The sequence below is a fragment of the Capsicum annuum genome, chromosome 2 (assembly GCF_002878395.1).
Source record: "Capsicum annuum cultivar UCD-10X-F1 chromosome 2, UCD10Xv1.1, whole genome shotgun sequence".
NCBI classification, from domain to species: domain Eukaryota; kingdom Viridiplantae; phylum Streptophyta; class Magnoliopsida; order Solanales; family Solanaceae; genus Capsicum; species Capsicum annuum.
In genome coordinates, this window is record NC_061112.1 from 148,890,330 (window position 1) to 148,918,158 (window position 27,829).

General features: G+C 35.5%; 5 protein-coding genes across 5 annotated transcripts; all 5 read right to left on the reverse strand.

The window, feature by feature from the left end:
* Positions 1-114: 114 nt before the first annotated feature.
* LOC107860434 (uncharacterized protein C9orf85 homolog) lies at positions 115-4,144 on the reverse strand. The gene is made up of 7 exons (XM_016705801.2): positions 3,852-4,144; positions 3,606-3,727; positions 3,193-3,245; positions 2,912-2,975; positions 2,746-2,788; positions 2,599-2,646; positions 115-826 (listed from the first exon to the last, which is right to left on the reverse strand). Exons 1-7 carry the CDS (start codon positions 3,933-3,935, stop codon positions 683-685), a joined length of 558 nt encoding a protein of 185 aa, XP_016561287.1. The 5' UTR covers positions 3,936-4,144; the 3' UTR covers positions 115-682.
* Positions 4,145-5,065: 921 nt separating this feature from the next.
* Positions 5,066-8,495, reverse strand: LOC107861429 (receptor-like protein kinase FERONIA). The gene is made up of 2 exons (XM_016706767.2): positions 6,176-8,495; positions 5,066-5,940 (listed from the first exon to the last, which is right to left on the reverse strand). The coding sequence occupies exons 1-2, from the start codon at positions 8,037-8,039 to the stop codon at positions 5,300-5,302; spliced, it is 2,505 nt and encodes an 834-aa protein (XP_016562253.1). The 5' UTR covers positions 8,040-8,495; the 3' UTR covers positions 5,066-5,299.
* A 156-nt stretch (positions 8,496-8,651) lies between these two features.
* Positions 8,652-11,890, reverse strand: LOC107860435 (receptor-like protein kinase FERONIA). The gene is given in 3 exon segments (XM_016705802.2): positions 8,652-9,598; positions 9,876-11,322; positions 11,324-11,890. Coding segments are annotated over 3 exon segments (2,559 nt in total). The 5' UTR covers positions 11,702-11,890; the 3' UTR covers positions 8,652-8,864.
* Positions 11,891-13,800: 1,910 nt separating this feature from the next.
* LOC107860436 (receptor-like protein kinase FERONIA) lies at positions 13,801-18,990 on the reverse strand. Its single transcript, XM_016705803.2, has 2 exons — positions 15,138-18,990; positions 13,801-14,844 (listed from the first exon to the last, which is right to left on the reverse strand). Exons 1-2 carry the CDS (start codon positions 17,119-17,121, stop codon positions 14,117-14,119), a joined length of 2,712 nt encoding a protein of 903 aa, XP_016561289.1. The 5' UTR covers positions 17,122-18,990; the 3' UTR covers positions 13,801-14,116.
* Positions 18,991-21,313: 2,323 nt separating this feature from the next.
* Positions 21,314-24,625, reverse strand: LOC107860437 (receptor-like protein kinase FERONIA). The gene is made up of 2 exons (XM_016705805.2): positions 22,467-24,625; positions 21,314-22,185 (listed from the first exon to the last, which is right to left on the reverse strand). Exons 1-2 carry the CDS (start codon positions 24,367-24,369, stop codon positions 21,455-21,457), a joined length of 2,634 nt encoding a protein of 877 aa, XP_016561291.1. The 5' UTR covers positions 24,370-24,625; the 3' UTR covers positions 21,314-21,454.
* Between the last annotated feature and the right edge of the window lie 3,204 nt (positions 24,626-27,829).

Genomic DNA, 27,829 nt, shown 5'->3' on the forward strand with positions numbered 1-27,829 from the left:
TTAGCCATTTACTAGTTTTGTATACCAGCTGATATACATTTAGCTTAATGAATCATATGCGTTTTATGAATCTCCTAAAAAATTGAACAATTTCTTTTATTTCAATCGAGAATCTAATAAAGACATTATTGTAAATATTGATTGAATAGGTACAAATAAGTACATTACAACCACACAATTGCGAACACTCAACCTAAGCCTTAATGTAAATTCACAGGCCGTCGAGTCCAAAAAACCTAAGACCAAATACGACGAGTATATTGACCAACAAAACACCAATGTTCTTACATCACAATATCATGAAGCAAGCTGTCTTGCATTTTCAGATAAAATTTCTACAAGACTACCCTGACATGGAAGTTAACTGAACGCCAAAGGATCTCCATTGCAAAACTTATGACTACTCACCTCATACTATAGCCTATTTTACATTTAAATAGGCTTAAGAATCTATTTTAGTCTATATTACACTCTCAAAACTCTTCAGTAGCTAAAAAATTCTGAAAGCCAAGAAGAATGGAAGTGTATTGATCTCAACCTTGGTCCTTTAATGTAGACGAAATCCAAATTTACTTATTTTCTCAAAGCAGCCAATACAAACTTGGGAGTGTGAATCAAATTAGTGACCATGAAGAGAAATCGTTTAAGGGCCATATGGGATTCATTCTCGAAAATGCACATCTCAAATAACTTGGACCTGATTGTCTTCATCATCATGGTTTACCTCAGCATATTCCTCAAGTGATGATGCTGTAAACAGTTCACCAACCTTCACGTCATTTTGAGTTAGGTTTTTCTCTGAACTCTGAGACTTCCCTTTGTTCATCTGTTGCATACACATTGACGCGCGCTTAGAATCTCAGAAACATCATGAAAGCAACATAATCAGACAACAGACACCAATGTGCTGATACTCCGGTAAAAACAAGATACTTTTATACTGCTTGGCACAGTAGAAATGACAGAGGATAAAAGGAGAAATGAAGGAGGTGTTTACAAGTTACAGTCTGGTAATATGTAAATAAAATGGGAAGTTTTCTAAAAAGGAGACTGTCCTGTTGGCTTATACTATCAAATGATATGATTAGATTGTAAATAAATATTAGAATGTGAGAGAAGTAAATCAACTGTCACCCGTCCCATTCGTACCAACCAATCGCTACATATAGATATTCATTTCTCAAAATGCATTTCATGAATCATTGAAACATACTCTTTAATGGGTATTATGCAATTAAAAGTAGCCATCAGGAAACGTTCTGCACAGAGACTGCTGATCTCTGGCATATGTTTTTTTCAATGATTGGTATCATTTGGACACTACCTCAGTGTATCAAGAAGCACTTGAAAGTTGGCACTTTTGGAAAGTCAACAGGGCCATCAAGAGTATCTAGAAAATGATCCAAGCTACTTTCTTCTCGTGTGTCTTGACAGAGAGGAAACTTGGATGTTTTGATGGCATTTCTACTCCTATATATATATGCTGAATTGATGCCGAGATTTTTTTTTCTTTTGAGAATGGTAATATGAATTGATACCAAGAACGCAACATCTTACTTCATCAAAATACATTTTGTTCAGCTTTAAAAAAAATCAATTTCAAGCACAACTATTACTCCATATGTGCAAATAAGCAGGCAATCCAACACCCATCACACAGAGAAAAAAAATGTGCTTATGCGAACAGACTACAAATATACTAACCCTCTTCCAACTATTTTTCAATCCAGTTCAGGAGAAACAAATAGAAGAGAAATGGGTAGAACCAAAAGGGTTAAGAAGGAAAATGACCATTAACTGTCATCTAATTATTTGTTTTTGCAACAAGGTGACGTACAATTTACATGTTAAAGTTGATATTTTTCAATCCAGTTCAGGAGAAACAAATAGAAGAGAAATGGGTAGATCCAAAAGGGTTAAGAATGAAAATGACCATTAACTGTCATTTAGTTATTTGTTTTTGCAACAAGGTGACGTACAATTTACATGTTAAAGTTGATTTTCATCTGACGTGAAAATGACCTGTAGCAATCAATACTAATGGCCTAATTGTCGCCAATGTCACACCAGAAAGAGGCAGACAATAAGTGGTCTGCCAGTTACCCACGACAAAGGCTGAAAGATTGGCAATTGTGCTAATGATGATGCATAGATCTAACCAGTGTTATTTCCTCCTAGAGACAAGCCAATCTAGTCAAGGTGAAATCCAACGGAGGGACAATACTATAAGACAGGCAATGTAAGAAAGAGGAGTAAGAGCGCCACAAGGCTTAATGTAGTGTGGAGGGTAGGGAAAACAGTTCTCGTTTAGACTCCAAGAGATAAGATCAATAACTAGGAGAAAATATGATGGGGAATAAAGAGGGTGAGAGAACATGTTGTGAAAGGGCTTACTATCTCCCAAATGTAAGAGACTAGCGTACACGGTATGACGGTAATATATTCACGACATGAATCGTGAAGATTTGAAATATAGCAAAGGAAAATGGCCATTCTGGTGCTGCTAAATGATATGGCTTGATTACTAATGACTAATTACTGATTAAGACAGGTATCTCCCATAAATCATAAAGTTAATTCATCATAAATTTCTCTTACAGCACGTAGAAGTGACCGCCTATCCCGTTCTCGAGCATTCTTGATAGCCTGTAACCAACAACAGAACATTAGATTCATAGGATGACAAATGACCTGTTGATCATATACATGATAGAAAAGCCCAAGGATAAGGCTACGAAAACAAACCTCCTCAAGAGCCTTTTTCTCAGCCTCTACTTCTGAAATATCTCTACGCGAAACCAATAATAAGCATATAAGATGTCTTCCGCAAACAATATCGTCATGTTAAAAATGCAAAATAGAGATTCAACAAATTGAGAAGGGCAGGGAAAAAAAGGAGGAATCTTTAAACCTTCCAACCACTTGATCAACACGACATGAACACTTTGCACATACTTTATGCTCCTTTGCACAGCCTGCGATTTTTCAAATAAACGCAAAAAACATCAAACACTTGACAGATTTCATTATGCTGTAACAACAACAACAACTACGGCTTAGTCCCAAATAAGTTGGTGTCGGCTAAATGAACCCTCATTTCGTCATTTAAGCTCAAATCATACCATTTCATTAAGCTGTAACAAATACACATAAAATAAAACAAAACAACTGTAAATAGAAATTAAAACTAACCGGTGCAGAGATTGTGGTAAGCTTGACGCACGTTTCTTTTCGAACACTTCTGACTATCAGAATTAAGAAAAAAAAAAAATACATGAACGTAAGTCAGTGGCTGCTAAATACTATGGTTTACTAAGTTCAATGAACATAGTACTATAACTACGTCCTACTCCCTCTGTTCATTCTTACCTGTCCGTGTTTGACTTGGCTCACTTCTTAAGAAACAATATATACGCGTATAATTTTACAAATTATCTCTTGATTTTCCACACTGGAAACTAAGTATTTATAGTATACTGGACAAATTTTAAGCAGCTATACAAATGTGTTTTGCTTACCTAATAATACATTTTTATTTTCAACAATACCAATTCTAACCAAAAAATTGATTGATTATATATTTTGTAGGCGAAGTAGAAGCGTACCACTTAGCAGGTTCAGTTAATGGTTTGTATTTGCCATATTTACGCTTCCAATCAATTTGATCTTTACAACGAGGACATACTCCTGTTATTTCTGATAGAGGCCTAAATTTTCCACCAACTTCCTGCAAACAAAATCATCATCATCTGATCAATTAATTGATTTATAACACGAATTTTTTCAATTGATACACTGGGTTTTTCCGTCGTTGTTGTTGTTATAGAGTGAAAAGCGAGGGCAGTGATTACCGTTTCATTGATTTTGATACCGGCGTTAGGTTTCCAGGCCACTTTGTTTTGGTGCTTCGGCGGCCCTTTCCTTACCCCGCTCATCTTTTTCTCTCTTCAATCTTTTTTTGATGGAACCAATACAAAAGGAACTACTGAGACTGGACACACTGGAATCGAATCTGTTGGGCTAACAAGCAATACCACCCCTTGTTTATTGGTTTGGGCTATGGATTTTTGCGTATCAAAAGAAGGCCCAATATTCATGCACTTGGGTCCATACAGCAAAAACACAACTTTCTTGTATCTATAATTACAACTCTCGAATTTGGGATTCTTCGGAACTCGGACGTCCCATTATGTACCCTCGTAGCAGTAGTGTAATTTAATTTGTTATCGTAAATTATTTACTATATTTTTTAGGTGATCACGTTTGTTTCAAATTATACACTTTTATTGGTGCACAATATAACTTAATTATTTTTGTCATGGACCTTGGTGTGACAAAGAGCAGGGATACCCTCTCTTTAGGCACGCGAGACTGAAGATTTTTTTTTTTTTTTTAAAAGTCAGCTTTTAGGTGGGGTATTTTTCAACACTTAATCCTCAGATAGTTATATAAAATAATTTATTTGTTACAATTATGTACTACTAATTCCCTTCTTTCTTCATCTTATAATATAATGCATATCTAACCTAATTTTGCGTTTTTGATTAATTTTTTTAAAGATATAATGATTTCTTTTTATCCAAATGTGTATTTAATCTGTTTAGGCCTAATTTGTAAAGAACGTAGTGTTGAACTCCACCATTTTAGCTAATATAAAAGAAGTTTTAACTAGAAGAGCCGAGTACCAATTATGTAATTCTTTTATTTTAAAAAAATCTCTTTATTTCAACGGAATATTTTTGTTGTCCGGTCAAATCAGTAAAAGAAAAAAATTGGTTGGAGCTCCATTGTTTTTTTGCAAAACAAAAAAGGTATAGCCAAAATAATTGAATAGCAATTGTGTAATGTTTTATGTCTTATTTAGATGCAAAGTCTATTTATTTTAACAATGTACGTATTTTTTTTCTATCTTCTGGGGCAAATCTTTTGAAATATAATGACTATTTGTTTCAATTGTTATTCTTTTTCAAGTCAAATTTATAAAATTTAAAAGTTATAGATGGAACTTCATTATATCTTGTCAAATAACAAAAAAAGTTTAGCCTTAACAATGGAATTCTAAATGTTTTTATGAATAACAATTTCATCAATTTCTTATAAAAAATGTCTGTCATTACAGCCAGTCATGATAAACCATTACTTTCTGAGTTGGACCGCGTTGTGATCGCCTAAATCTGAAAAAACCTCATACATGTAACTTCATTGTGTCGATCATAACAATTTTATCGACCTAATGAATTCACGATCTCAGAGAAAATAGTGATGTTTATATTTTGTCACACTGGTCGATATGGATATGTCATTGCTTGTCCAACTCATTTTGAACTTCACTTGAACCTGAAAAAAACTCATCTTCATTGGTCGATTTATTCATGATCAAGGGCAAAGACGGGCTAGACGGGTAAATGCACTCTTCCACTTCATGACTTGTATTATCTACACCCTCTTGAAGTTGTAATGCAAATTCTAGAGTCCTTACAACATCACCCATCGATGGCCTTTGGACTCCTTGATCCCTCAAGCAACGATATGCCAATTCTGTAAACTTGCTAAAACATTCGGAGGCAATTTGTCCTTCCAAATTAGGATCAACGATTAGTTTAAGATTCCTCTTTTTATAGCACCTACAAGCCCACTCTGCCAAATTCACTTGCCCTTTTGGCAAGTTAGGAATTATTGCAGGTCTAGCACACAATACTTCAAACAGCACCACACCAAAAGAATAAACATCTGATTTTTCTGTCAATTGTTGTCGCTTGTAGTATTCAGGGTCGACGTACCCAAAACTTCCTTTCACTGCAGTGCTAACATGGGTGACGTCTGTCCCGCTAAGTGAACCTACTTTGGATAACCCAAAATCTGACACCTTGGCGACCCATTGATCGTCTAATAGGATGTTAGTTGACTTGACATCTCGGTGGATGATCATGTGCTTGGTACCTATAGTAGTAAAATCAGCTGATTTTTAAAGTAATTCACTCAAGTTTAAATGGATTGGAATTCAACTTGCTTGTTGGCTTGACACTACTGAATTACACCTGACATGATATCTCAAGGTATTGGTTCAAAATATGTCAAATAGTATAACACAACCAGTCAAAATGCAACTCGAACAAACGTCAAAAAATCGAGTAGGTTAGATCATGACCGATTTATTAATTTACAGATTACTTACCTGAATGGAGGTAATACAATCCTTTAGCTGCACCAATGCATATGTAAAGGCGTTCCTTCCATGGAAGAGGAGCATTATCCGTATTGTACAAGTGATCACGGAGGGTGCCATTAGCCATATAATCATAAACCAAGATCATCTCATTGTTATCATCACAATAACCAATTAAGGACACCAGATGCCGATGCCTTAGCTTTGATGATAACATCTCAATCTCTGTTTGGAACTCGCGAACCCCTTGGCTTGACGAAGGATTCAATCTCTTGACTGCAACTATGGTTGCGCCGTTGTCTATGTACCCTTTGTACACATTACCGAAACCTCCATGTCCAATCACAAATTTTTCATCAAAATTTTCTGTTGCTATTTGTATCTCCTCCAGTAAGAAGTGTCTGCATAGATCGGATGGTAGTGATGATGAGCCTGACTTTTTCGTGGTGGACTCTGATGACTTGGGAGCATTTGTAACAGAACCTTTTCCCCCATTTCGTCTCCGGAAAATTAAGAAACCCAGAATTGAGAAAACAGCAATTGCGCTAGTCACACCTGAAATGATAGCAACAATGATATGTGATGACATTTTATTATTGTTGTTCGGTGACTTGATTGGACCTTCTAAGCGTAATTCAGGATATGGAACGGCCAGATTTCCATTTGGATTGCTCAATTTGAAAATTTCCAATCCATTTAAGATAGCATCAGCATACATAGCTCTTGTTTTCATGTTAGGACGCAATTCAAGCCACACATTTTGCTTGCTTCGTCGGCCATCTGGGTCTCTCACATACACCACGTAGTCTCTGCAAATCGGGACTCTCCACGCGCCACTCCAAGCAATCACATCACCTTGTTGCTCTGCCGTTTGGTTTCCAATGAATATGTCAAAAACTCGTTGATTAATTTTCGTAACTTCCAGCTGAATCTCACAAAAATGGAGCCTGAAGAGATAATAGAACCCAGAATCTAGAGGGAATATCCAATCCAGGTTCCGGCTGTTATTGGCGATGGTCCTAGAGGTTGTGTAAACTATGGTTGGTGCAGTATAAGCCGGGGTTTCAGAATTGTAAGTGATGTCGACATCTAAATAAGAAGTTTGATGGTCATATCCAACAACAAATATGTCGTCTCCAGCCCATACACGATACATCCCCGTATCCCTTGTGCTAGGAACCAAATTGCCCCCCACGTTCAACCTGTACAGAGTTTCAAGAGCAGTGCTATTATTGATATAATACAACTTATTCTGCCCCACCAATTTGATGTCATAACCGTCTCCACGGACATAAAGATTAGTGGGCATGGAAAGTACCTCAATTCCATTAACAAAAGCATGAGCGTTGGGTGAAGGAGAAAACGTTATCTTGAGTATCTGAGATTCATTAACATTAATGACAAATTCTTTTCGAAGAACTTTACTAGTACTGGTACTTGCAGCGACATCGAGGAAAGCGCTGAAGTTACTCAAGAGGGTAAAATGATTAGCTGTTACAGAGAAAAATGATTCGGAGTTGTTGAAGCCAAGGTATGTGGTGGGGTAAAAATAGAGACGGAGGAATTTGGAGCCAGGGGAAACAGGGAAAGTGTAGGTGAATTTTGATTGGAAAATACGCGCACTCATATAAGGGACTCTAGTGACTGAAGGGTCTTGTTCAGAAGTTCTGGATATGCTTGAAAAATTCGAAGGCATGAATTTTGGATAGTTGGTATCGCTTTGCCATTGACGGCCATCAGATTCATCTGTGGTGTCTGATGGTGCGCCACAACTGAGCAAGATAGAGTCCGGGGCATTGTATTGTGGCATGACAGCCAAGCTCACTGTCATGACATGTAAGAAGAGAAAGGAAATCACAGCTATGGTTTGCATGGTGTGGTTGCGAAAATTTCTGTACTATTTGGCATGCAGGTATCAATTTTTTGACAATTGAAAAATTATACTGCAGAATTGCCTAAATATTTTTCCTGAGCCAATTTTGAGTTTGTCAAGTTGCAATGAAGAATAATTCAAATGGAATAGGGTTCACATTAGATTAATTAAATTCACTATGACGAAGCTTTGCTTTGTGAACTTACCTGTTCTTAATTTTAAAACTAATGAATAATGACTGATGAGAAATAACTTCGGCGCCTTGTAGTTTTTCATTAAAAAATCAGGAAGTCAATCTAATAATCTGAATTTGAAAGAGAAAGCTAACCCTATGAATTGATCTGAAATCTTATTCAACTCCAATGTTGTAATCAAGATATAAAAAATTAAACTCAAAAAATCAACGGAATTCAATAAACTTAAGTGAAACTTCATATTTTTTTATCCAAATTAAAAAGTTCTTTTACAAATTTGACCACCAAAAAATGATATAAAGAATAATTCGAAAACATAAAAAACATTTAATCATTTTTAAAAACGTCACAAGAATAGAAAAACCCATGTGGCATGAACAATTTAGGAGTGCGCGCAACTAACTGATAATACATGGAGTAAAAATTAAGAACCTTTTAGGTATATCGCCGAAAAAAAAGAAGGATAAAAGAGCCAAGCATATGTAATTATGTACATTACATTAAACTAGCTAGTAGATATAATACTCATTCATCCAACATGTTCAGGATCTTAATCATGGATGTACCCTAAGTTGATCACCTAAATCTAAAAACCTTATAGATGTAACTTTATTGTACTGATCATAAAAATTCACCGGCCTAATGGATTCATGATCTCAGAGAAAATGGTGATGTTCTTCAATCTAGCACTCCTACTAGTTGAAATGGATATATCATTGTCTGTCAACTTTCTTTCAACTTCATTTAAACCTGGAAAAATTTCTTCTTCATTTGTTGCTATATTAACATGACCATTAGTAATCAAAGGAGAAGAAGAGCCAGGGGGGTATATGTATCCTTCCACCTCATGACCTCTATTATCTGCATCCTCTTGGAGTTGTAATGCAAATTCTAAAGTTTTAACAATATCACCCATTGTTGGCCTTTGAATCCCTTGATCCCTCAAGCAATGATATGCCAATTCAACATACTTGCTTAAACATTCTGGGGAAATTTGTCCCTCCAAATTAGGATCAATGATTCGTTCAAGATTTCCTTTTGTACAACTCCTACAAGCCCACTCAGCCAAATTCACTTGCTCACTTGACAAGTTTGGACTTATCGCCGGTCTAGAGCATAACACTTCAAACATAATCACCCCAAAGGAATAAACATCTGATTTTTCTGTCAACTTTTGACGTTTGTAGTATTCAGGATCTACGTACCCAAAACTTCCTTTCACTGCAGTGCTAACATGGGTAACATCTATCCCACCAAGTGAACCTACTTTGGACAATCCAAAATCTGACACCTTGGCAACCCATTTATCATCCAATAGGATGTTAGTTGACTTGACATCTCGGTGAATGATTGTGTATTTGGTACCTATAGCAACAAAATCAACTCATTTTAAGAAATTCATTCAAGTTTAAACATATTGGATTGTAACTTGCCTAATTGTTTGACCCAACAGATGAAACCTAAAATAACTAATCAAGCTATTGGATCGAAACAGGTCAAAATGCAAACTTTGGGAGGTTGATTCATGTTATGCAACTTGACATTGGTTGTTATTTGACCTATTTTGCTCCAATACTGTTTTACCAAGCAAATATTGAGCAAGTTAGATCATGACATTTTTATTAATATAATGATAACTTACCTGAATGAAGGTAATATAATCCTTTAGCTGCACCAATACAAATGTCAAGGCGTTTCTTCCAAGGAAGAGGAGCATTATCAGTATCATACAACTGATCTCGCAGGGTTCCATTAGCCATGTAATCATAAACCAAGATCATCTCATTGTTATCATCACAATAACCAATTAAGGACACCAGATGTCGATGCCTTAGCTTTGATGATAACATCTCAATCTCTGTTTGGAACTCGCGAACCCCTTGCTTTGATGAGGGATTCGATCTCTTGACTGCAACTGTGGTTGTACCATTGTTGAGGTACCCTTTATAAACATTACCAAAACCTCCATGTCCAATCACGAATTTTTCATCAAAGTTGCCTGTTGCATTTTTTATCTCTTCTATCAAAAAGTGTCGGCACATATCGGATGGTAGTGATGATGAGCCTGTCTTTTTCGTACCAGAACCAGCTTTCCCCCCATTTCGTCGCCAGGAAATTAAAAAACCGAGAATTGAGAAAACAGCAATTCCGCTAATCACACCTGTGATGATAACAACAATGATATGCGATGATATATTTTTCTTCTTCTTTTTTTTCGGACGTTCGAAGAAAGACTCGGGATATGGAACGGCCAGATTTCCATTTGGATCACTCAATTTGAAAATTTCCAAGCCATTTAAGATAGCATTTTCATACACAGCTTTTGTTTCCATGTTAGGTCGCAATTCAAGCGACACATCTTTCTTGCCTCGTCGGCCATCTGGATCTCTCACAAACACCACGTGGTCTGTGTACATCGGGACTCTCGAGCCGCCACTCCGTTGAATCACATCGACTAGTTGATCTGCCGTTTTGTTTCCAATGAGTATATCGAAAACCCGATAGTTCTGTTCCTTAACTTCCAGCTGAATCTCACAAAAATGGAGCCTGAAAAGATAGTAAAACCCAGAATCTAGAGGGAATATCCAATCCAGGCTCTGGCTGTAGTTGGCCATGGTCCTAGAGGTTGTGTAAACTATGTTTGGCGCTGTATAAGCCGGAGTTTCAGAAGTGTAAGTGATGTTGACATCTAAATGAAGAGTTTCATAGCCATATCCAAAAACAAAGTCGTCATCTGCAGCCCACACACGATACATGCCTGTATCTTCTGTGCTAGGAACGAAATTTCCTCCCACGTTCAGCCTGTACAAATTTTTTAGAGCAGTACTGTTATTGATGTAATAAAAACTATTCTGTCGTCCCACCATTTTAATTTCATGATCGTCACCCTGGATGTAAAGATTGGCAGGCATGGAGACAATCTCAATCCCATTAACAAAAGCATAAGAGTTGGGTGAAGGAGAGAACGTTATCTTGAGTATCTGAGTTTCATTAACATTAATGACAAATTCTTTTCGAAGCGCTTTACTAGAATTGGTACTTGCTCCAGCGTCTGTAAAGAAAGCGCTGAAGTTACTCAAGAGGGCAAAAATGATTAGCTGTGACAGAGAAAAAGGATTCAGATTCGTTGATGTCAAGGTACGGAGCGGGGTAAAAATAGAAACGAAGGAATTTGGTGCCAGTAGAAACAGGGAGAGTATAGGTGAATTTAGATTGGAAAATACGGGCGCTCATGTAAGGGACTCTAGTGACTGAAGTGTCTGAAGCTGTGGCTGTTGATGAAATGCTTGAAAAATTCAAGGGCAAGAAATTTGGGTAGTCGGTATCAGTGTCCCATCGACGGCCATCGGACTCATCTGTGGTGCCTGATAGTGCGCCACAACTGAGCAACAAAGGGTCTGCCGTGAGAGCCATAGTTACTGCCATGAGATGTAATAGGAGAAAGGAAATCAGAGAACTGGCTAACATGTCTGTATTAGGAAAATTTCTGTATATTCAGATTGCACATATCAAACTTTCAACAATCTAACAATTATACTGCACAAATTGTCAAAAGTTGAGTGTTGACTCTCACGTCATTTCTTTTATTTGTAAGTTTCTGTTTGGTTGAAAATCAACGTGGTTGAGTGTCCCAGATTGAACAGGATGAGAGATACCCCAGTTAAATTTATTAAACTTATTAAATTTAACTTGATTGAGAGGGTCATTTTCTTCAAACTTGAATTTATTAAATTTCCATGATAAGGGAACCATTTCTTCTGATATAACGAAGCCGCCTTCAATTTTCGGTCTTTGTTATATTTCAATAATTTCTCCGGGGCCTTAGAGGCCATAGACATATACTCTCCCATTCAAATTTACTTGTAATATTTTGATTTGGTACAAGAAAACAAGATGTTTATAATAGGTATAAGAAATTGATTTGAAGAATTAGTAATTAATATTAGGGGTGAAATATAAAAAAAAAATATTTTTTGATTTGTCAAAATTGATATGTAAAAAATAAAAATCAAATTAGGAAAATAGTAATAAATAAATACAAACTGCGGGAGTAAGCATTTTGTGCTATTTTAACTCCTATTAATGAATCTCACCAAATTAAACGGAATGATAACTATTAGTAAGGATACTTTGAACATAGCACATACAAATTTTCATTTACACGTCAGTTGTTTGAACAATAAATAAATAAAGTATATTGATTATACTCATTACAATAATTGGGGAAAACTTGAAAAGGAATTCCAACAAGAAAGCCAAAATCGAAGAGCTTGAGCTCGATTTTCCCCGATGGAAACCCCATAGGAGCCCTAGCTTAAATTTGGGGAAAACTTAGAGAAGATAATTCAAAATTAACAGAATCAAATCAAAATACATTCAAGTCATGAATTTCTACATAAATTTAAATTTCATAATTGGACGAAATTTAGGTCAAATAACGTGAGATACTTATGAAGAAAGAGAGAATTTCTTTATGCCTAAAGGAAATTGTACTCGAGAATATGAAAGACGAATTTAACATTGTCAAATATTGAAAAGTGTAATGATTTGGAGCTAATATTTTATTATTAATCATGACAGTGAGTAAAATTAATATATTTTACTTAGTTATTATTGAAATAACTAACGTGCAAATAAAAATTTGTATGTGCTATACTCAAAGTGCCTTATTAATAGTGGTCGTGCTGTTTAATTTAATGAGATATGTTAGTCAAAAATTAAAATAACATACATTATTTAATTGAAGGTTAAAAGTGATTAATCAAATACCACAAGAACTGAATTAAAATAATGTGATAACTCAAAAATTAAAAGCGTTTTCCCTAATAATATATAACTTTCAAAGGTTTTGAAATATTTTTTTTTGACCTATAGGATTCTACTTTGTTATTTTCACCTGACTTTTCGACACTTCAGGGCCCATTTGTACATGATTTTTTTTCTTTTCGAAAAGAAATTTCAAAAGAAGCTTTTGGTTATATATGAAACTGATTTTCTAAGCATGTGTTTGGTCATGAAATTTTTTTCATTTTATTTTTAAAATTTATTTACTTGTGAAAAAGGTGAAAATAATATTGTTTGGTCACAAAATTATTTTATTTTTGTGAAAAATATTTTTTGACTTTTTTCACTCATATTTCTTTTATAAAATTTCAAAAACAACTTCAATTTATATTCATGCCAAACATAACACCAAATAACTTTAACTCCAACTCCAACTTCAAAAAATTATTATTTTCATGGAGGGCCTAAATTTCTTATGAATGAATTTCAAGTTTGAAAAGGTGATTTTACTCCGCTTTCAAGTGAGTTTTTGCACTAACCTTTGATTACTAACAAAAAATTTTATTTTCATGAATGGCCTAAATTTCTTAAGAATGAACTCCAACTTCTTTTTCTACTTTTTGTCAAATATCTATCTGCTAAACTGGGCCACGCTAATCCTTAAGAAGCAAAGTTCAATTTTTATCTAGATAATTTCATGAAAAAAGTTGGAGATCTCTACATGGCAGTTCAGTTTTTGTGTTCTTCCGAGTTTTCTATCGTCTTAAATACTCAGAAATGAATTCCCATAACCACCTAACTTTACTATCTCGACATTAGTAGTTTATGTTACAACTTACAATGGAACTTGATTATAGCTAAGAAAAAACTTTACTGAAGACTTTATTATGTGGGTATTATGCAATTAAGAGTAGACAGCAAGAAAACATTCTGCACATTGGTTTTGAGGAATCTTAATAACTCAGTTGGTTGACTACTAAACTCCTGAACTTATATTTCACCAAAAAAAAGAGAGGCAGGAAACAGCTATAACAATCTCATCCACCCAACAATTCAGGTTCTTAATCATGGATGTAGCATTACTTTTTGACATGGATATCATCGACCCAATGGATTCACAATCTCAGAGAAAATGGTGACGTTCTTCAATTTGGCATTCCTACTGATCGACATGGATATACCATTACTTGTCAACTTTCTGTCAACTTCACTTAAATCTGAGAAAATCTCAGTCGCTGTATTAGCATGACCGTACATAGTCAAGGGAAAAGAAGGGCCAACGGGTAATATGCATCCTTTCACGTCATGATGACATCTATTATCTGCACCCTCTTGGAGTTGTAATGCAAATTCTAAAGTTTTAACAATATCACCCATTGATGGCCTTTGCACCCCTTGCTCCCTCAAACAATGATATGCCAATTCTGCAAACTTGCTTAAACATTCTGGGGCAATGTGTCCTTTCAAGTTAGGATCAATGATTTGTTCAACATTTCTTTTTTTATAACATCTACAAGCCCACTCGGCCAAATTCACTTGCTCACTTGGCAAGTTTGCATTTATTGCCGGCCTAGCGCATAGCACTTCAAACAGAACCACCCCAAAGGAATAAACATCTGATTTTTCTGTCAATTGTTGACGTTTGTAGTATTCAGGATCCATGTACCCAAAACTTCCTTTCACTGCAGTGCTAACATGGGTAACATCTAGCCCACCAAATGAACCTACTTTGGATAATCCAAAATCTGACACCTTGGCGATCCACTTATCGTCCAATAGGATGTTAGTTGACTTAACATCTCGGTGAATGATCATATGTTTGGTACCTATAGCAGCAAAAGCAACTCATTTCAAGTAATTTACTCAAGTTTAAACATATTGGATTGTAACTTGTCCATTTGTTTGACCAAACAGATTAAATCTGAAATAACTAATCAAGCTATGGATCAAAACGTACATATCAAATAATATAACACAACAGGGCAAAATGCAAATTGAACAAACAAAACCCAACTTGACATTGATCGCTATTTGACATATTCTGACCCAATACTTTTTTACCATACTAAAATTGAGCGAGTTATATCATGACATTTTTATTAATGTAATGATTACTTACCTGAATGAAGGTAATATAATCCTTTAGCTGCACCAATACAAATGTCGAGGCGTTTCTTCCATGGAAGAGGAGCATTGTCAGTATTGTACAAGTGATCGCGGAGGGTTCCATTAGCCATGTAGTCATAAACCAAGATCATCTCATTCTTATCATCACAATAACCAATTAAGGACACCAGATGTCGGTGTCTTAATTTTGATGATAACATCTCAATCTCTGTTTGGAACTCGCGAACCCCTTGCTTTGATGAAGGATTCGATCTCTTGACTGCAACTATGGTTTTACCTTTGTCGACGTACCCTTTGTACACATTACCAAAACCTCCACAGCCAATCACAAATTTCTCATCAAAATTGCCCGTTGCTGTTTTTATCTCTTCAACTAAAAAGTGTCGACACATATCGGATGAGCCTGAGCTGCCTGTATTTTGCGTGGACTCTGATGACTGGGGGGGACCAGAATCATTTCCCCTATTTCGATGCCGGGAAATTAAGAAACTCAGAATTGAAAAAACAGCAATTCCACTGATTACACCTGCAATGCTAACAACAATGACGTGCGATGGTCTTTTCTTATTGTTGTTTGGAGAAGTTGGTGAAATGATTGGAGCTTCTCTGGAAAATTCAGGACTCAAGGTGGCCAGATTTCCATTTGCTTCTGAGGGAAATTCAGGATTTGGCATGGACAGATTTCCATATTGATCGCTCAATTTGAAAATTTCTAATCCATTTAAGATAACACTAGCATATACTGATTTATTTTCCAAGTTAGGACGCAATTCAAGCGACACATTTTGCTTGTTTCTTCCCACAGTTGGGTTAGTAGTAACATTCACCACGTAGTCTCTGTAAACCGGGACTCTCCAGCCGCCACTCAATTGAATTACATCAACTAGTCGCTTTGCCGTTTGGTTTCCAATGGATATGTCAAAAACCCGATAATTTTGTTCCATAACTTCCAGCTGAATCTCACAAAAATGGAGCCTGAAAAGATAGTAAAACCCAGAATCTAGAGGGAATATCCAATCCAGGCTCTGGCTGTAGTTGGCCATGGTCCTAGAGGTTGTGTAAACTATGTTTGGCGCAGTATAAGCCGGGGTTTTATTAGTGTAAGTGATGTTGACATGTAAATGTGGAGTTTGATAGCCATATCCAACAACAAAGTCTTCATCTGAATCCCATACCCGATACATGCCTGTATCCCCTGTGCTCGAAACCAAATTGCCTCCCACGTTCAGCCTGTACAGAGTCTCGAGAGCAGTATTGTTATCGATATCGTAATTAAAATTGTAAATCTGCCCCGGCAATTTGACGTCTCCGTGGATGTAAAGAACAGTTGGCATGGAAACTATCTCAATCCCATTAACAAAAGCATAAGAGATGGGTGATGAAGGAGAAAAAGTTATTTTGAGAAGCTGAGTTTCATCAACGTTAATGACAAATTCTTTTCGAATCGCTTTACTTGCAGAGACTGTGAGGAAAGCACTGAAGTTACTCAAGAGGGTAAACTGATTAGCTGTTACAGAGAAAAAAGATTCAGATTTGTTGAAGCCAGCGTAATCGGCCGGGTAAAAATAGAGACGGAGGAATTTGGTGCCAGAGGAAACAGTGAAAGTGTATGTGAATTTCGATTTGAAAATACGAGCATTCATATAAGGGACTCTAGAAACTGAAGAATCTTGTTCAGAGGCTTTGGCTGGTGTGGATATGCTTGAACTGTTGGAGGTTAAGGAATTCAGATAGTGGATATCAGTATCCCATCGACGGCCATCAGATTCGTCCGTTGAGACTGATGGTGCTCCACAGTTTAGCAAGAAATGGACTGTTGCATTGTACGGTGATGGCGCGACAGAAATAGTGGCCGTTATGAGATGCAAGATGAGAAAGGAAATTATAGCACTAGTTAACATGGTGTGGTGTTGTGCAAAAATTCTGTAATATTTGGTATGCAGACCAAACGAACAATTATACTGAACAATTGCCATGAATTGAAGAAGGTTGACTCTCAAGTCAGTTGGTGTTATAATTTTTAATTTGCTATGGTTGAAATTAAGTTTATGTTTACATTAGAGACACTCCACGATTGTCATTGAACAATACTATGACAAATCCTCTTAAAGCTCTCCTTATACTACCTAGTTTTTCAATCGCCCAAAATTCATTCTGGATTGCTCTATCTGAACTCAACAGTATTCCAGAACCAATTAAAAATGCATCACACACACACAGAAATCTGACTACAGTATAGTCTCGAGAGAACCTTATCTGTTGCATACAAGAAAATACGTTCAGAAGAAAACAAGATGTACATCTGTGCTGTCATAAAAAGAATTTTATTGCGCTGTTATTATAATTTGGATGACCATTTAAATAATTAACTCGATTATATATTATTCAGAGAGATTCAATGGCTTCAGCGCAGAGTGATGTAAATTGCCAACTTTGTAGTAGCAAATAAAGGGCACAAGTAATTAATCATCATGAAGGAGGAAAGTTACTGTGGCAACCAATTCCTAGTTGTAGTACTAATATGCTATTCAACTACATCAATTAAGTAAATGGTTAACTGATTGAAGGACTAAAAATCAGTGACCCAAGAGTTGACCTCGTCAAAGAATGCCAGAAAAATTAAAGGTGCAAGGATTAGGAATAATTGCACTAAAAATGGTGCCATATACTCCATAAGTTTCATATTACTTGATCCTTATTGACTCGGCACATCCGTTGAGACAATTTTAGTTAGGGATGTATTTTTACTAATTTAATCTTATTAATGATGCTTTAAAATTCTAAATTTGATTATTATTACTTTATTGAGTTATTAATACTAATAGAAAAAAAATTAACAAAATTCTCTTGATTTCATAAATTGGATAAATAAATTGAAACATTTACTTTTAGCATAGGGTAAGTAAAACGAAACGAAGCGAGTATTTTCCTAGGAAAATACAGAAGGAAAACAAAGAAATAAAAAAGGCGAGGAAAACTTGCTAATTGGCTATTTTTTTCCTTGTAGGCCATGCAAATGAATTATCCTAATAACGATGTTGTCTTTCATATTTTCGTAAGTCTTTGTTATTTTCTGCTAAATAATTCCAGTGGATCAGTAGGTCATATAGAGTAAGACATACATGAAATGACAGGTTTTGGATTATTTCTTTGGAATTTGGATGATTCTTTGTTAAATTTTGACCTGACATTTCCACCTTAACATGACATGAGATGGAAAAAATATCCAATTTTGCATGTTTATACGGTCATCAAAACTCCTATTATCCAATGATATGAGATGTATTAATTTTTCCTTTCGACTATTCCGTGAAAAAATTGCGGATCCCTTCTTGTTCATATTTGTATCGACACATTAAAAATCCTTAATTTCAGGTAGAGAAAGAAATAAGTGCTAATTAATGATTCCATCCCTTTATCAATCTATCTTTGATGTATCAAGCCTAGTCTAAGTGACCCATTGAATTAGATCCGCGTTAAACAATCCAAAGGAGTACCGTCAACCCCTAAAAGTGTTTTCCCTTCTCGCCCGAAAGAAAAAGATGTTTATCAAGACTGCTTGACGCTAGCCAAGTCTCTGTGTTTTTGCACTGTTAAAACGCAAGTGAAATAGGAAAGAAAAATAAGCAACTCTGGGCCATGAAATAGTAACCTTTTTTTTGTCTCCATTCTTTTCATAATTTCATTTCTCTATCTGCAACTCACTCTCATTCATTTCCATGTTTGTTTCTTCTTCTTTATCCGCTTGAAAATCTTCTCAGTAGGGCGGGTATGAATGGAACTTTATTAGTTTGCCTAAGAAAAAATAGTGCGACTATATTGTTTGTATAGCTTGTGATGATAGGCTAGTCCCTCCGTCCACTTTTGTAGTTTCTCATATCCACTTTTACTCGTTCAGCTTTAAAAATCAAGAAATAATTTATTATTTAATTTTAATATAATTTTTAAAATATTAAATTTATTATATTTAAATAATAAATAATTATTCTTTAAGGATTGGATATGTCAAATCGATACCGTGCAACTAAAGATGGACGAGGGAGTATTCATCTACCTCAATTAAATGGTTTACTGATTGAAGTTGATGTCACGATCAGAGTCGAGGCCCTACCCGCGACGGGCATCCCGAACCATGAAGGTCCGAGATACCCCTTATCCCAACCTACTAGTGATATTGTTCCGAACCACGAAAGCCCGAGATATCCCTTGCCCCAACTCACTAGTGATATTGTCCGCTTTGGGCCTAGGCCTTCACGACTTTAAAATGCGTCACTAGGAAGTAAGACTTGCTTACTTATATACCCAGCACCCCTCTTGTATTTTGTCGATGTGGGACTCCTTATACTAAGTTGGGTGTCACATACACCACCTCTTATGGACTCAGCGTCCTCGCTGAGGTTTACCCACCGAATAAGATTTGTCTAGACTCAAGACTGAGGTTTGTTCCGTCTTACCGGAATTTGCCTACACTTTGTTTGAACTCTGGCCCACATTGACAGGTCTGACACAGGAGAGACTCCGATACCATTCTGTCACGACCCAAGCCGAGGCCCTGGCCGCGACAGGCATCCCGAACCATCAAGGCCTAAGACACTCCTGTAACTCCCCAACCCACTAGTGATATTGTCCGCTTTGGACTCAGGCCCACACGACTTTAAAACGCGTCACTAAAAAATAAGACTTACTTACTTATATACCAAGCATCCCTCTTATATTTTATTAACGTGAGATTTTTTATCTTAAGTTGGAGTGTTATATACGCCATTCCTTATGGAGTCAGCGTAAAGATAAGGAATTATTGCACTAAAAATGGGGACCATATAAAAGAAATCAATAGAAGTAAAAAAGATGAGGGAAACTTCTTAATGGGGGCGTCTTGTATTTGTCTTGTAGGCCATGAGCAAGACTTTTCTTAATATAATACTCCATTCGTTTAAAAAAGAACGATGTATTTTGACTTGATATAAAATTTAAAAGATTTTTAAATTTTATGATTTTAAATTAAAGTTGTGTTAAATATGTCAAAATGTCCTTTAATCTTTTGATCATAAACATGTCATGTAGAAAGTTAAAATTAAAATATTGCCAAAAAAGAAAAGAGATCATTTTTTTTAAACGGATTAAAAAGGAAAGTAATTATTTTTTTTAAAACGGAGGGAGTAATAACTTGTTAAAAGTCTGTTATGCTCAACTCAATAATTCCTCCGGCCATATATTGTTAGTATAGGCATACGTGAAATGAAAGGTTTTGAATTATTTTCTTTGGAATTTGGTTGATTTTTTGTTAAATTTTGACCCGACTTTTCAACACTGATAGAAAATGAAGGAAATAAAAAAGACGTACTACTATGTTTATATTAACCAATGAGATGTACTCTCTTACGACATTATTTTATTGTTTTGATAATTCTTTCAAAAGGATGTGGATCTACCCGTGTTCATATTAGTATTATACTCCCCTTCCACTTTTACTTGTCAATCCAGTGGCGATAGTTAAGAATTTTTTATGTGGGATGGGTGGATGGAGGTCGGGGTTTACCAAACGTTGGTGTATATTTCTAAATTGTTTTTGACCCATATACACAATATTATTTTTTGTATGCACAATATAACTTTTGAAAGGACGTTGGAGTGACTATTTTTGAGTCAATGAAGCTATATATGCCTCTGTTTGTCACATTTCGCTGTTAAATTGTATGTACTTGGTGAGTAGTACTGTGAGAATGACGACTGCACATCAAGTGAGAGTTGTGAATTTCATAAGGTAAGCAAACAAATAATTACTTGTTGTAAAGTAATTAATAATTCCGTCCTTCGGTTTGGTTTATTTTATTTAGTAAGGCTGCCAATAAGTCTCGTCTTTTTTGTTTTTGCACTGTTTGGACGCAAGTGAACTGACGGGGACACGGGGTAGATGCAAAACAAACAAAGATGAAGAAAAGTAGCTACTCTAGTAGTCTTATTTATTATATATACTGGGCCATATAATAGCAACATTTTCTTGTCCCATTCCTTTCATCTGCTATACATGACTCATTCATTTTGATATTGTTTCTTTTTCTTGATTCATTTTGATGTTGTTTCTTTTTCTTGATGTGATTTGTTTTTGGTTTTCTGCTTAAAAATCGACCGTAGGGCAGTATGAATGGAACTTAACTAGTCTGCCCAAGAAAAAATAGTGAAACTATCGTATAGCTTATACACTTCTGAATATTCGCTACAATACATCGATATTAATAAGGAGACAAATTCAATAAAGGAAAAAGAAACAGAGAAAGAGCTAATATGCAACTTATGTATGTAACAATCTCATCGACCCGTTGGATTCAAAATCTCAGAGAAAATGGTATCACTCTTCAGCTTGTCATCACTACTGGTCATGGATGTACCACTGCTGGTTGATTTTCCTCCAACTTCATATGAACCTGAAAAGGCCTCGCCTTCATCTGTAGATATATTGGTATGACCATTCACAATCAAGGGGAAAGACGGGCTAGCTGGGTAACTGTTCCCTTCCATTTTGTGACCTCTATTATCTGCTGCATCTTGAAGCTTTAATACAAATTCTAAATTCCAGACAACATCGCCCATTGATGGCCTTTGAACCCCCTGATCCTTCAAGCAATTATATGCTACTTCTGCAAACTTGTTTAAGCACTCCGGGGCAATTTGTCCTTCCAAAGTCGGATCAATTATCTGTTCAAGATTTCCTTTTTTACAGCACCTACAAGCCCAATCAGCCAAATTCACTTGCCCTTTCGGCATTCTAGGCATTAATGCTGGCCTAGCGCACAACACTTCGAATAACACCACCCCAAAAGAATACACATCAGATTTTTCTGTTAATTGTTGTCGCTTATAGTATTCAGGATCAACATACCCAAAGCTTCCTTTCACAGCAGTGCTAACATGGGTATTTTCTGACCCACCAAGCGGACCAATCTTGGATAATCCAAAATCTGACACCTTAGCAACCCATTTATCATCCAATAAAATGTTGGTCGACTTGACATCTCGATGAATAATGGTGTGCTTTGTACCTGTGAAAGTAAATCTAACGATCATGAATTTTATCTACTATAGATGACAATAGATTCAAAAGTATCATTAATCACGTCAAAACATTCAAATTTTAATCTACTAGAAAAGCAAATCATTATATATTAACATTACCTACTAGTGACAATCAAAACCTACCCATCAAGGTGACTTTACTGTTTAAGTGCGCAAAGTTTAGTTACTTCAATATGATTAAATAATATACAAGTTTACTGTTATACCGTATAAAGTTCAGTGACTATGAGTGAGATTAAATGTATACCTGTATGGAGATAACACAATCCTTTTGCTGCGCCAATGCAAATCTCAAGGCGTTTCCTCCATGGAAGAGGAGCATTATCAGCTTTGTACAAGTGATCACGGAGAGTTCCATGAGCCATGTAATCATAAACCAAAATCATCTCATTGTTATCATCACAATAACCAATTAAGGATACCAAATGCAGATGTCTTAGCTTTGATAACATGTGAATCTCTGTCTCAAACTCGCGAACTCCTTGCTTTGATGAAGGATTCAATCTCTTGATTGCAACTGTGGTTGTGCCGTTGTCTATGTACCCTTTGTACACATTACCGAAACCTCCATACCCAATCACAAAATTGTCATCAAAATTTCCTGTTGCAGCTTTTATCTCCTCCAGTAAAAAGTGTCGGCACAGATTGGAGGGTAATGATGATGAGCCTGAACCGCTGGTCCTTTGGGTTGAGTTCGATGTAATTGATAAAGGGATCCACGATGATTTTGTAACGCTTGTATGCAGATCCTTTCCCTTTTTCCTCCGCTGGAAAATCAAGAAACATAGAATTGACAACAGAGCAATTCCACTAATCACACCTGCTGTGATAACAACAAAGACATGCCATTTCTTTTTCTTTTTTTCCTTTGGGGTTGAATTCTCTGGAACTTCTAACCGCGATTCAGGATTTGGGACGGAAAAATTTCCTTTTCGATCGCTCAACTTGAAAATTTCTAAGCCATTTAAGATAGCATTTTCATACACAGCTTTTGTTTCCATGTTAGGTCGCAATTCAAGCGACACATCTTTCTTGCCTCGTCGGCCATCTGGATCTCTCACAAACACCACGTAGTCTGTGTACATCGGGACTCTCCAGCCGCGACTCCGTTGAATCACATCGACTAGTTGATCTGCCGTTTGGTTTCCAATGAGTATATCGAAAACCCGATAGTTCTGTTCCTTAACTTCCAGCTGAATCTCACAAAAATGGAGCCTGAAAAGATAGTAGAACCCAGCGTCAAGAGGAAAAATCCAATCCAGGCTCTGGCTGTAATTGGCGATGGTCCTAGAGGTTGTGTAAACTATGTTTGGCGCCGTATAAGCCGGGGTTTCAGAAGTGTAATTAATGTTGACATCTATATGAGGAGTTTGATAGTCATATCCAACAACAAAGTCTTCATCTGAATCCCATACCCGATACATGCCTGTATCCCCTGTGCTCGAAACCAAATTGCCTCCCACGTTCAGCCTGTACACATTTTCAAGAGCAGTGCTGTTATTGATGTAATAAAGATTATACTGCCCCACCAATATGATGCCACCACTATCTTCACGGAGATAAAGATCAGTTGGCATGGAAACAATCTCGATCCCATTAACAAAAGCGTAAGAGTTCGGCGAAGGAGAAAAGGTTATATTGAGTATCTGAGTTTCATCAACATTGATGACATATTCTTTTTGAATTTTTAAACTAGAATCGGTACTTGCAGCGACCGTGAGGAAAGCGCTGAAGTTACTCAAGAGGGTAAACTGATTAGCTGTTACAGAGAAAAAGGATTCGGATTTGTTGAAGCCAAGGTATGTGGTGGGGTAAAAATAGAGACGGAGGAAACTAGTGCCAGGAGGAACACGGAAAGGGTAGGTGAATTTAGATTTGAAAATACGAGCATTCGTATAAGGGACTCTAGAAACTGAAGAGTCTTGTTCAGAGGCTGTGGCTGGTGATGATATGGTTGATGAATTGGAAGGTAACAAATTGGGATAGTGGGTATCAGTATCCCATCGACGGCCATCTTCATCAGTGGCGACTGATGGTGCGCCACAGTTGAGCAAGAAATATACTGTGGCATTATACGATGAAGGCGTGACAGAAATAGTGGCCGTTATGAGTTGTAAGAGGAGAAATGAAATCAAAGCAATGGCAACCATGGTTGTGGTGGTTATGAAAGTAAAATACTACTATGGATTTGGTGTGTAGATAGATATTAGTTAGATGAAGTAATAATTATACTCAACAATAGCAAAGACTTGAGGGTTGACTCTCAAGTCATTTTTGCTACTGTAATTCTTAATTTTGTATGGCTGAAAGCCGACGTAGACCGAAATAGTGTCCTTTGTCATCATTCGTTTATTTTACTTTTTTGTTCAAGTATTGTACAAAATGAAATAGCCTAGTATTCAGTCTTCCGTACTTCTTGTGTTATTATATAATACTTAGTCTTTTTTTAATTCATTTAAAAAAGAATGTTAAATTTTTTTTTTTTTTTTTTGCTAACTATTTAAAGATAGAATTTCATGTTTACTCTTATTGATCCCACTTATAATGACCGACTTAATTAAAAATAGTAGTAGTATATTTTTTTAATAAAAGATAATTTGATAAAAATTCATCAAGTCTTTTCTTATTTATTAAACTCTATAGTCTATATCCAGTCAAACTATGACACATAAAATAAAACGCAGAAAGCATTATTTTCCTTTATAAGTACTCACTGTAGCCCAACTTTCATGACATCGATAAACTTTGACAAAGTATTTAAGAAATAAAGAAATACGTTGAAAATTTATAGTCTAAAATAAATATTTTATTATAAAAATGGAAGTTTAAAGTTAATTTATTTTTGTTTATAGAAATATGGCATTTTTTGGGGATAAATTAAAACAAAATGAGTCATAGAAGTTGGAATAACGAGAGTAATTAATTGACAAGAAAAGATCAATATATTTCATTTAAGAAATGAGTTAACTTTAAATTTTTAGTTTTAATAAGTAATTTATAGTCAGACAAGTACTATAAATGAGTAAACAAGAAGACGAGAGCCTTGTTTAGGCTCTCTCTGTTTGCTTTCTTGATTCGGAAAAAGGTCATATTTACTTTTCAACTATTAAAATTAATACATAAATATCCTTCATTATATTTTTAGGCTATTTATATCCTTATCGTTAATTTTGGATAGATATATATCCCCAAATTATTAAAAATGGTACGTATATACCCTTTAGTTAGACGACGAATGTTGCGTGTCCTCATCCGAAAAGAATTTACCCATTTTCCCCTTAGTAATTTAACCTCTTGACCTGTCGGTAAAATGTTCTACGGTTGAAGTTGGAAGGAGTTTCATCCACGCCTAAATCTTGGCGAACCAAAACCAAGCGGTCATAGAATATTTCTTTAGGATGAAGACATGTAGGCAAAACTCGCTTCCAACTCGTGTCGTACAACATTTTCGCGACAGTTCATGAGATAAATTGCTAAGGAAAAATGGGTTAATTTCTTTCAAATGAGGATGCATGGGGTATGCCGTCTAGCTGAATGGTATAAAAATACCATTTTTAATAGTTGGGAAATATATATATGTACTAAAGTTAGACAACAAAAGTACAAATAGCTCTAAAGTATAAGCAAAGATATTTAGATACCATTTCAATAGTTTGGGTCTTTGGGAATATATGAATATATAGGACCTTTCTCCGTTCTTTCTTTTGCTTTTTACCCTTCCAAGAATCTTTTACTATCATTTTTGGCAAAACTAGAGATTGAAGTAAAGTTTAGTCTCTAATTTTAGAAAACTATGAACTTCAAAAAATCAAACTAATTCATGTGAGATATTTTCAAGTCCATAAAAGTCATTATTAATAAGTCACTCTCTTTCTAATTATCTTTTATTGTAGTAGTGTTGCATACAGTGTATAGCTAATCTCCCATATCTCATTTTCTTTCTCTTCATTTAATCATCATGGAGGTCAATTCGCACAACATGACAACTCAAATATCTTGCGCATCTATTATCTCTGGGACCAAAAATTAATTTGCCCTATGCTCAAGTTGCCTTTTGGATTAATTGTAATGGATGTGCTCTATAATCTTGACTCTTCTTCCTCCTTTCTCTTTTTTTTTCTTCACTCCACGTTCGACTAAATTCAGATACGCGCATTGCAAGATTAATTTTTTGTAGTCGGCGCTTCAAACTAGATTTTTCCCATGAATTAAACCGAGACTTCTGATTAAGGAGAAGGGATCCCAACCAATCCACCAAAACCATATTCTTCTTCCTCCTTTCATTTTTATTTTTTCATTTTTTAAATTTTAAGTAATTTCTTAAGGTAACTTATCCTTGTATTAATCTCGATCAGACCTCCATATTTCTTTGAAACACACACCTTTTCCCAGGATACCAGAGCAATCTTCTTGTGCTCCACAGACCCCCCCATAAGTAATCTCGACATTTCCTATCAACCTCCTTTTCCACACTCTGAGGTAATATGAAAACAGACCCCCAAAAGTTATAAATAGAGAACAACACAGTTTTTTGGGTGATGTTGCTAAGTGATAAAAGCAAATTTTCTTTGCCATGAATTTTATTAGTTGTTTTATGTTGTTGTTAGTTTATTTGGTCAATTGTTTAAATATTCATTTGTTTCAACACATGATTGTTGAAAATAAAATTCTAAAACTTAAATGGGACGGATTGAATCACGATTCATATTTAATTTATCTTAGTAATAATAACTTTTTGATGGGTCGTTAACTAGCTCATTTAACACCCTTATTATCATTGTCTCTTCACTATTATCTACTACCTAATTCAAGATCAATCTGAGCAAGCATGTTTCTGCAGTTTATAGTTGTATTAACTTTTTTGTCAATACATATATAGTCCAAGCTACTATGTTTCAAGCTTCATGCGAGTACGTTTTCTCTACAAATACATAACCATTATAATGCTTGCTAACTCGTTTGGAACATTTTTTACTATTAGGAAAACAGACGTATATTGTTTTCAAATAATATACAAGTAAAAGAAAAAAAAACTTTCAAATAAATCATCTCTAGTGCATACACATAAAACAAACATATGATTTGAAATTTATTAATAGTATACATAAATATTAGTAGTTGATCTTAATATAAATTCACATAACCCAAATGATTCAAGGCTAGATCCACTCTGGTTACATATCACAATTAGAAAATATTTTTATTTAGCTAAGAAATGAATCTGAATCAAAGTTTTTTAAAAAGATAATTGAGTGGTACAAAGTGAGACTCTTCATCGAATTCATCCTTCCTTCTTTCAAGCCTCTCCTGTAGACTCTATCCAAAAATTGAGATTTACTAAAAGGGAAAGGGAAAAGAACAATTGTATTATATTCAACCCAAAAAAAATACTGCTAGTTAATGATAATCATACTGATAAGCATAAATAATTAGTACTTATATAAGAGATACAAAATACCACCGTAATTAAACCACTACCTCACACAAGCATATACTAATAAAGTAGTTGCTTCAAGAAAAGAGTTACAACAAGAAATTACTACGTAGTAATTAACAAACAACTCATCAAATTAACTTGATTCTCTTGGAGACGTGACTGTAAGAACATAC

Bases quoted from the DNA above. Each gene is read 5' to 3' on its own strand.
- LOC107860437 (XM_016705805.2), bottom strand. From the start codon at position 24,369: ATGGTTGCCATTGCTTTGATTTCATTTCTCCTCTTACAACTCATAACG. The intron at 22,186-22,466 runs GTATACATTTAA...TTACTTTCACAG, and splicing joins ATTGTGTTATCTCCATACAG to GTACAAAGCACACCATTATT.
- LOC107861429 (XM_016706767.2), bottom strand. From the start codon at position 8,039: ATGCAAACCATAGCTGTGATTTCCTTTCTCTTCTTACATGTCATGACA. The intron at 5,941-6,175 runs GTAAGTAATCTG...TTACTACTATAG, and splicing joins ATTGTATTACCTCCATTCAG to GTACCAAGCACATGATCATC.
- LOC107860434 (XM_016705801.2), bottom strand. From the start codon at position 3,935: ATGAGCGGGGTAAGGAAAGGGCCGCCGAAGCACCAAAACAAAGTGGCC. The intron at 2,647-2,745 runs GTTTGTTTTCGT...TGTTGGTTACAG, and splicing joins AGAAAAAGGCTCTTGAGGAG to GCTATCAAGAATGCTCGAGA. The intron at 827-2,598 runs GTAAGAGAAATT...TGTATGCAACAG, and splicing joins GGCGGTCACTTCTACGTGCT to ATGAACAAAGGGAAGTCTCA.
- LOC107860436 (XM_016705803.2), bottom strand. From the start codon at position 17,121: ATGGCAATTGTTCAGTATAATTGTTCGTTTGGTCTGCATACCAAATAT. The intron at 14,845-15,137 runs GTAAGTAATCAT...TTGCTGCTATAG, and splicing joins ATTATATTACCTTCATTCAG to GTACCAAACATATGATCATT.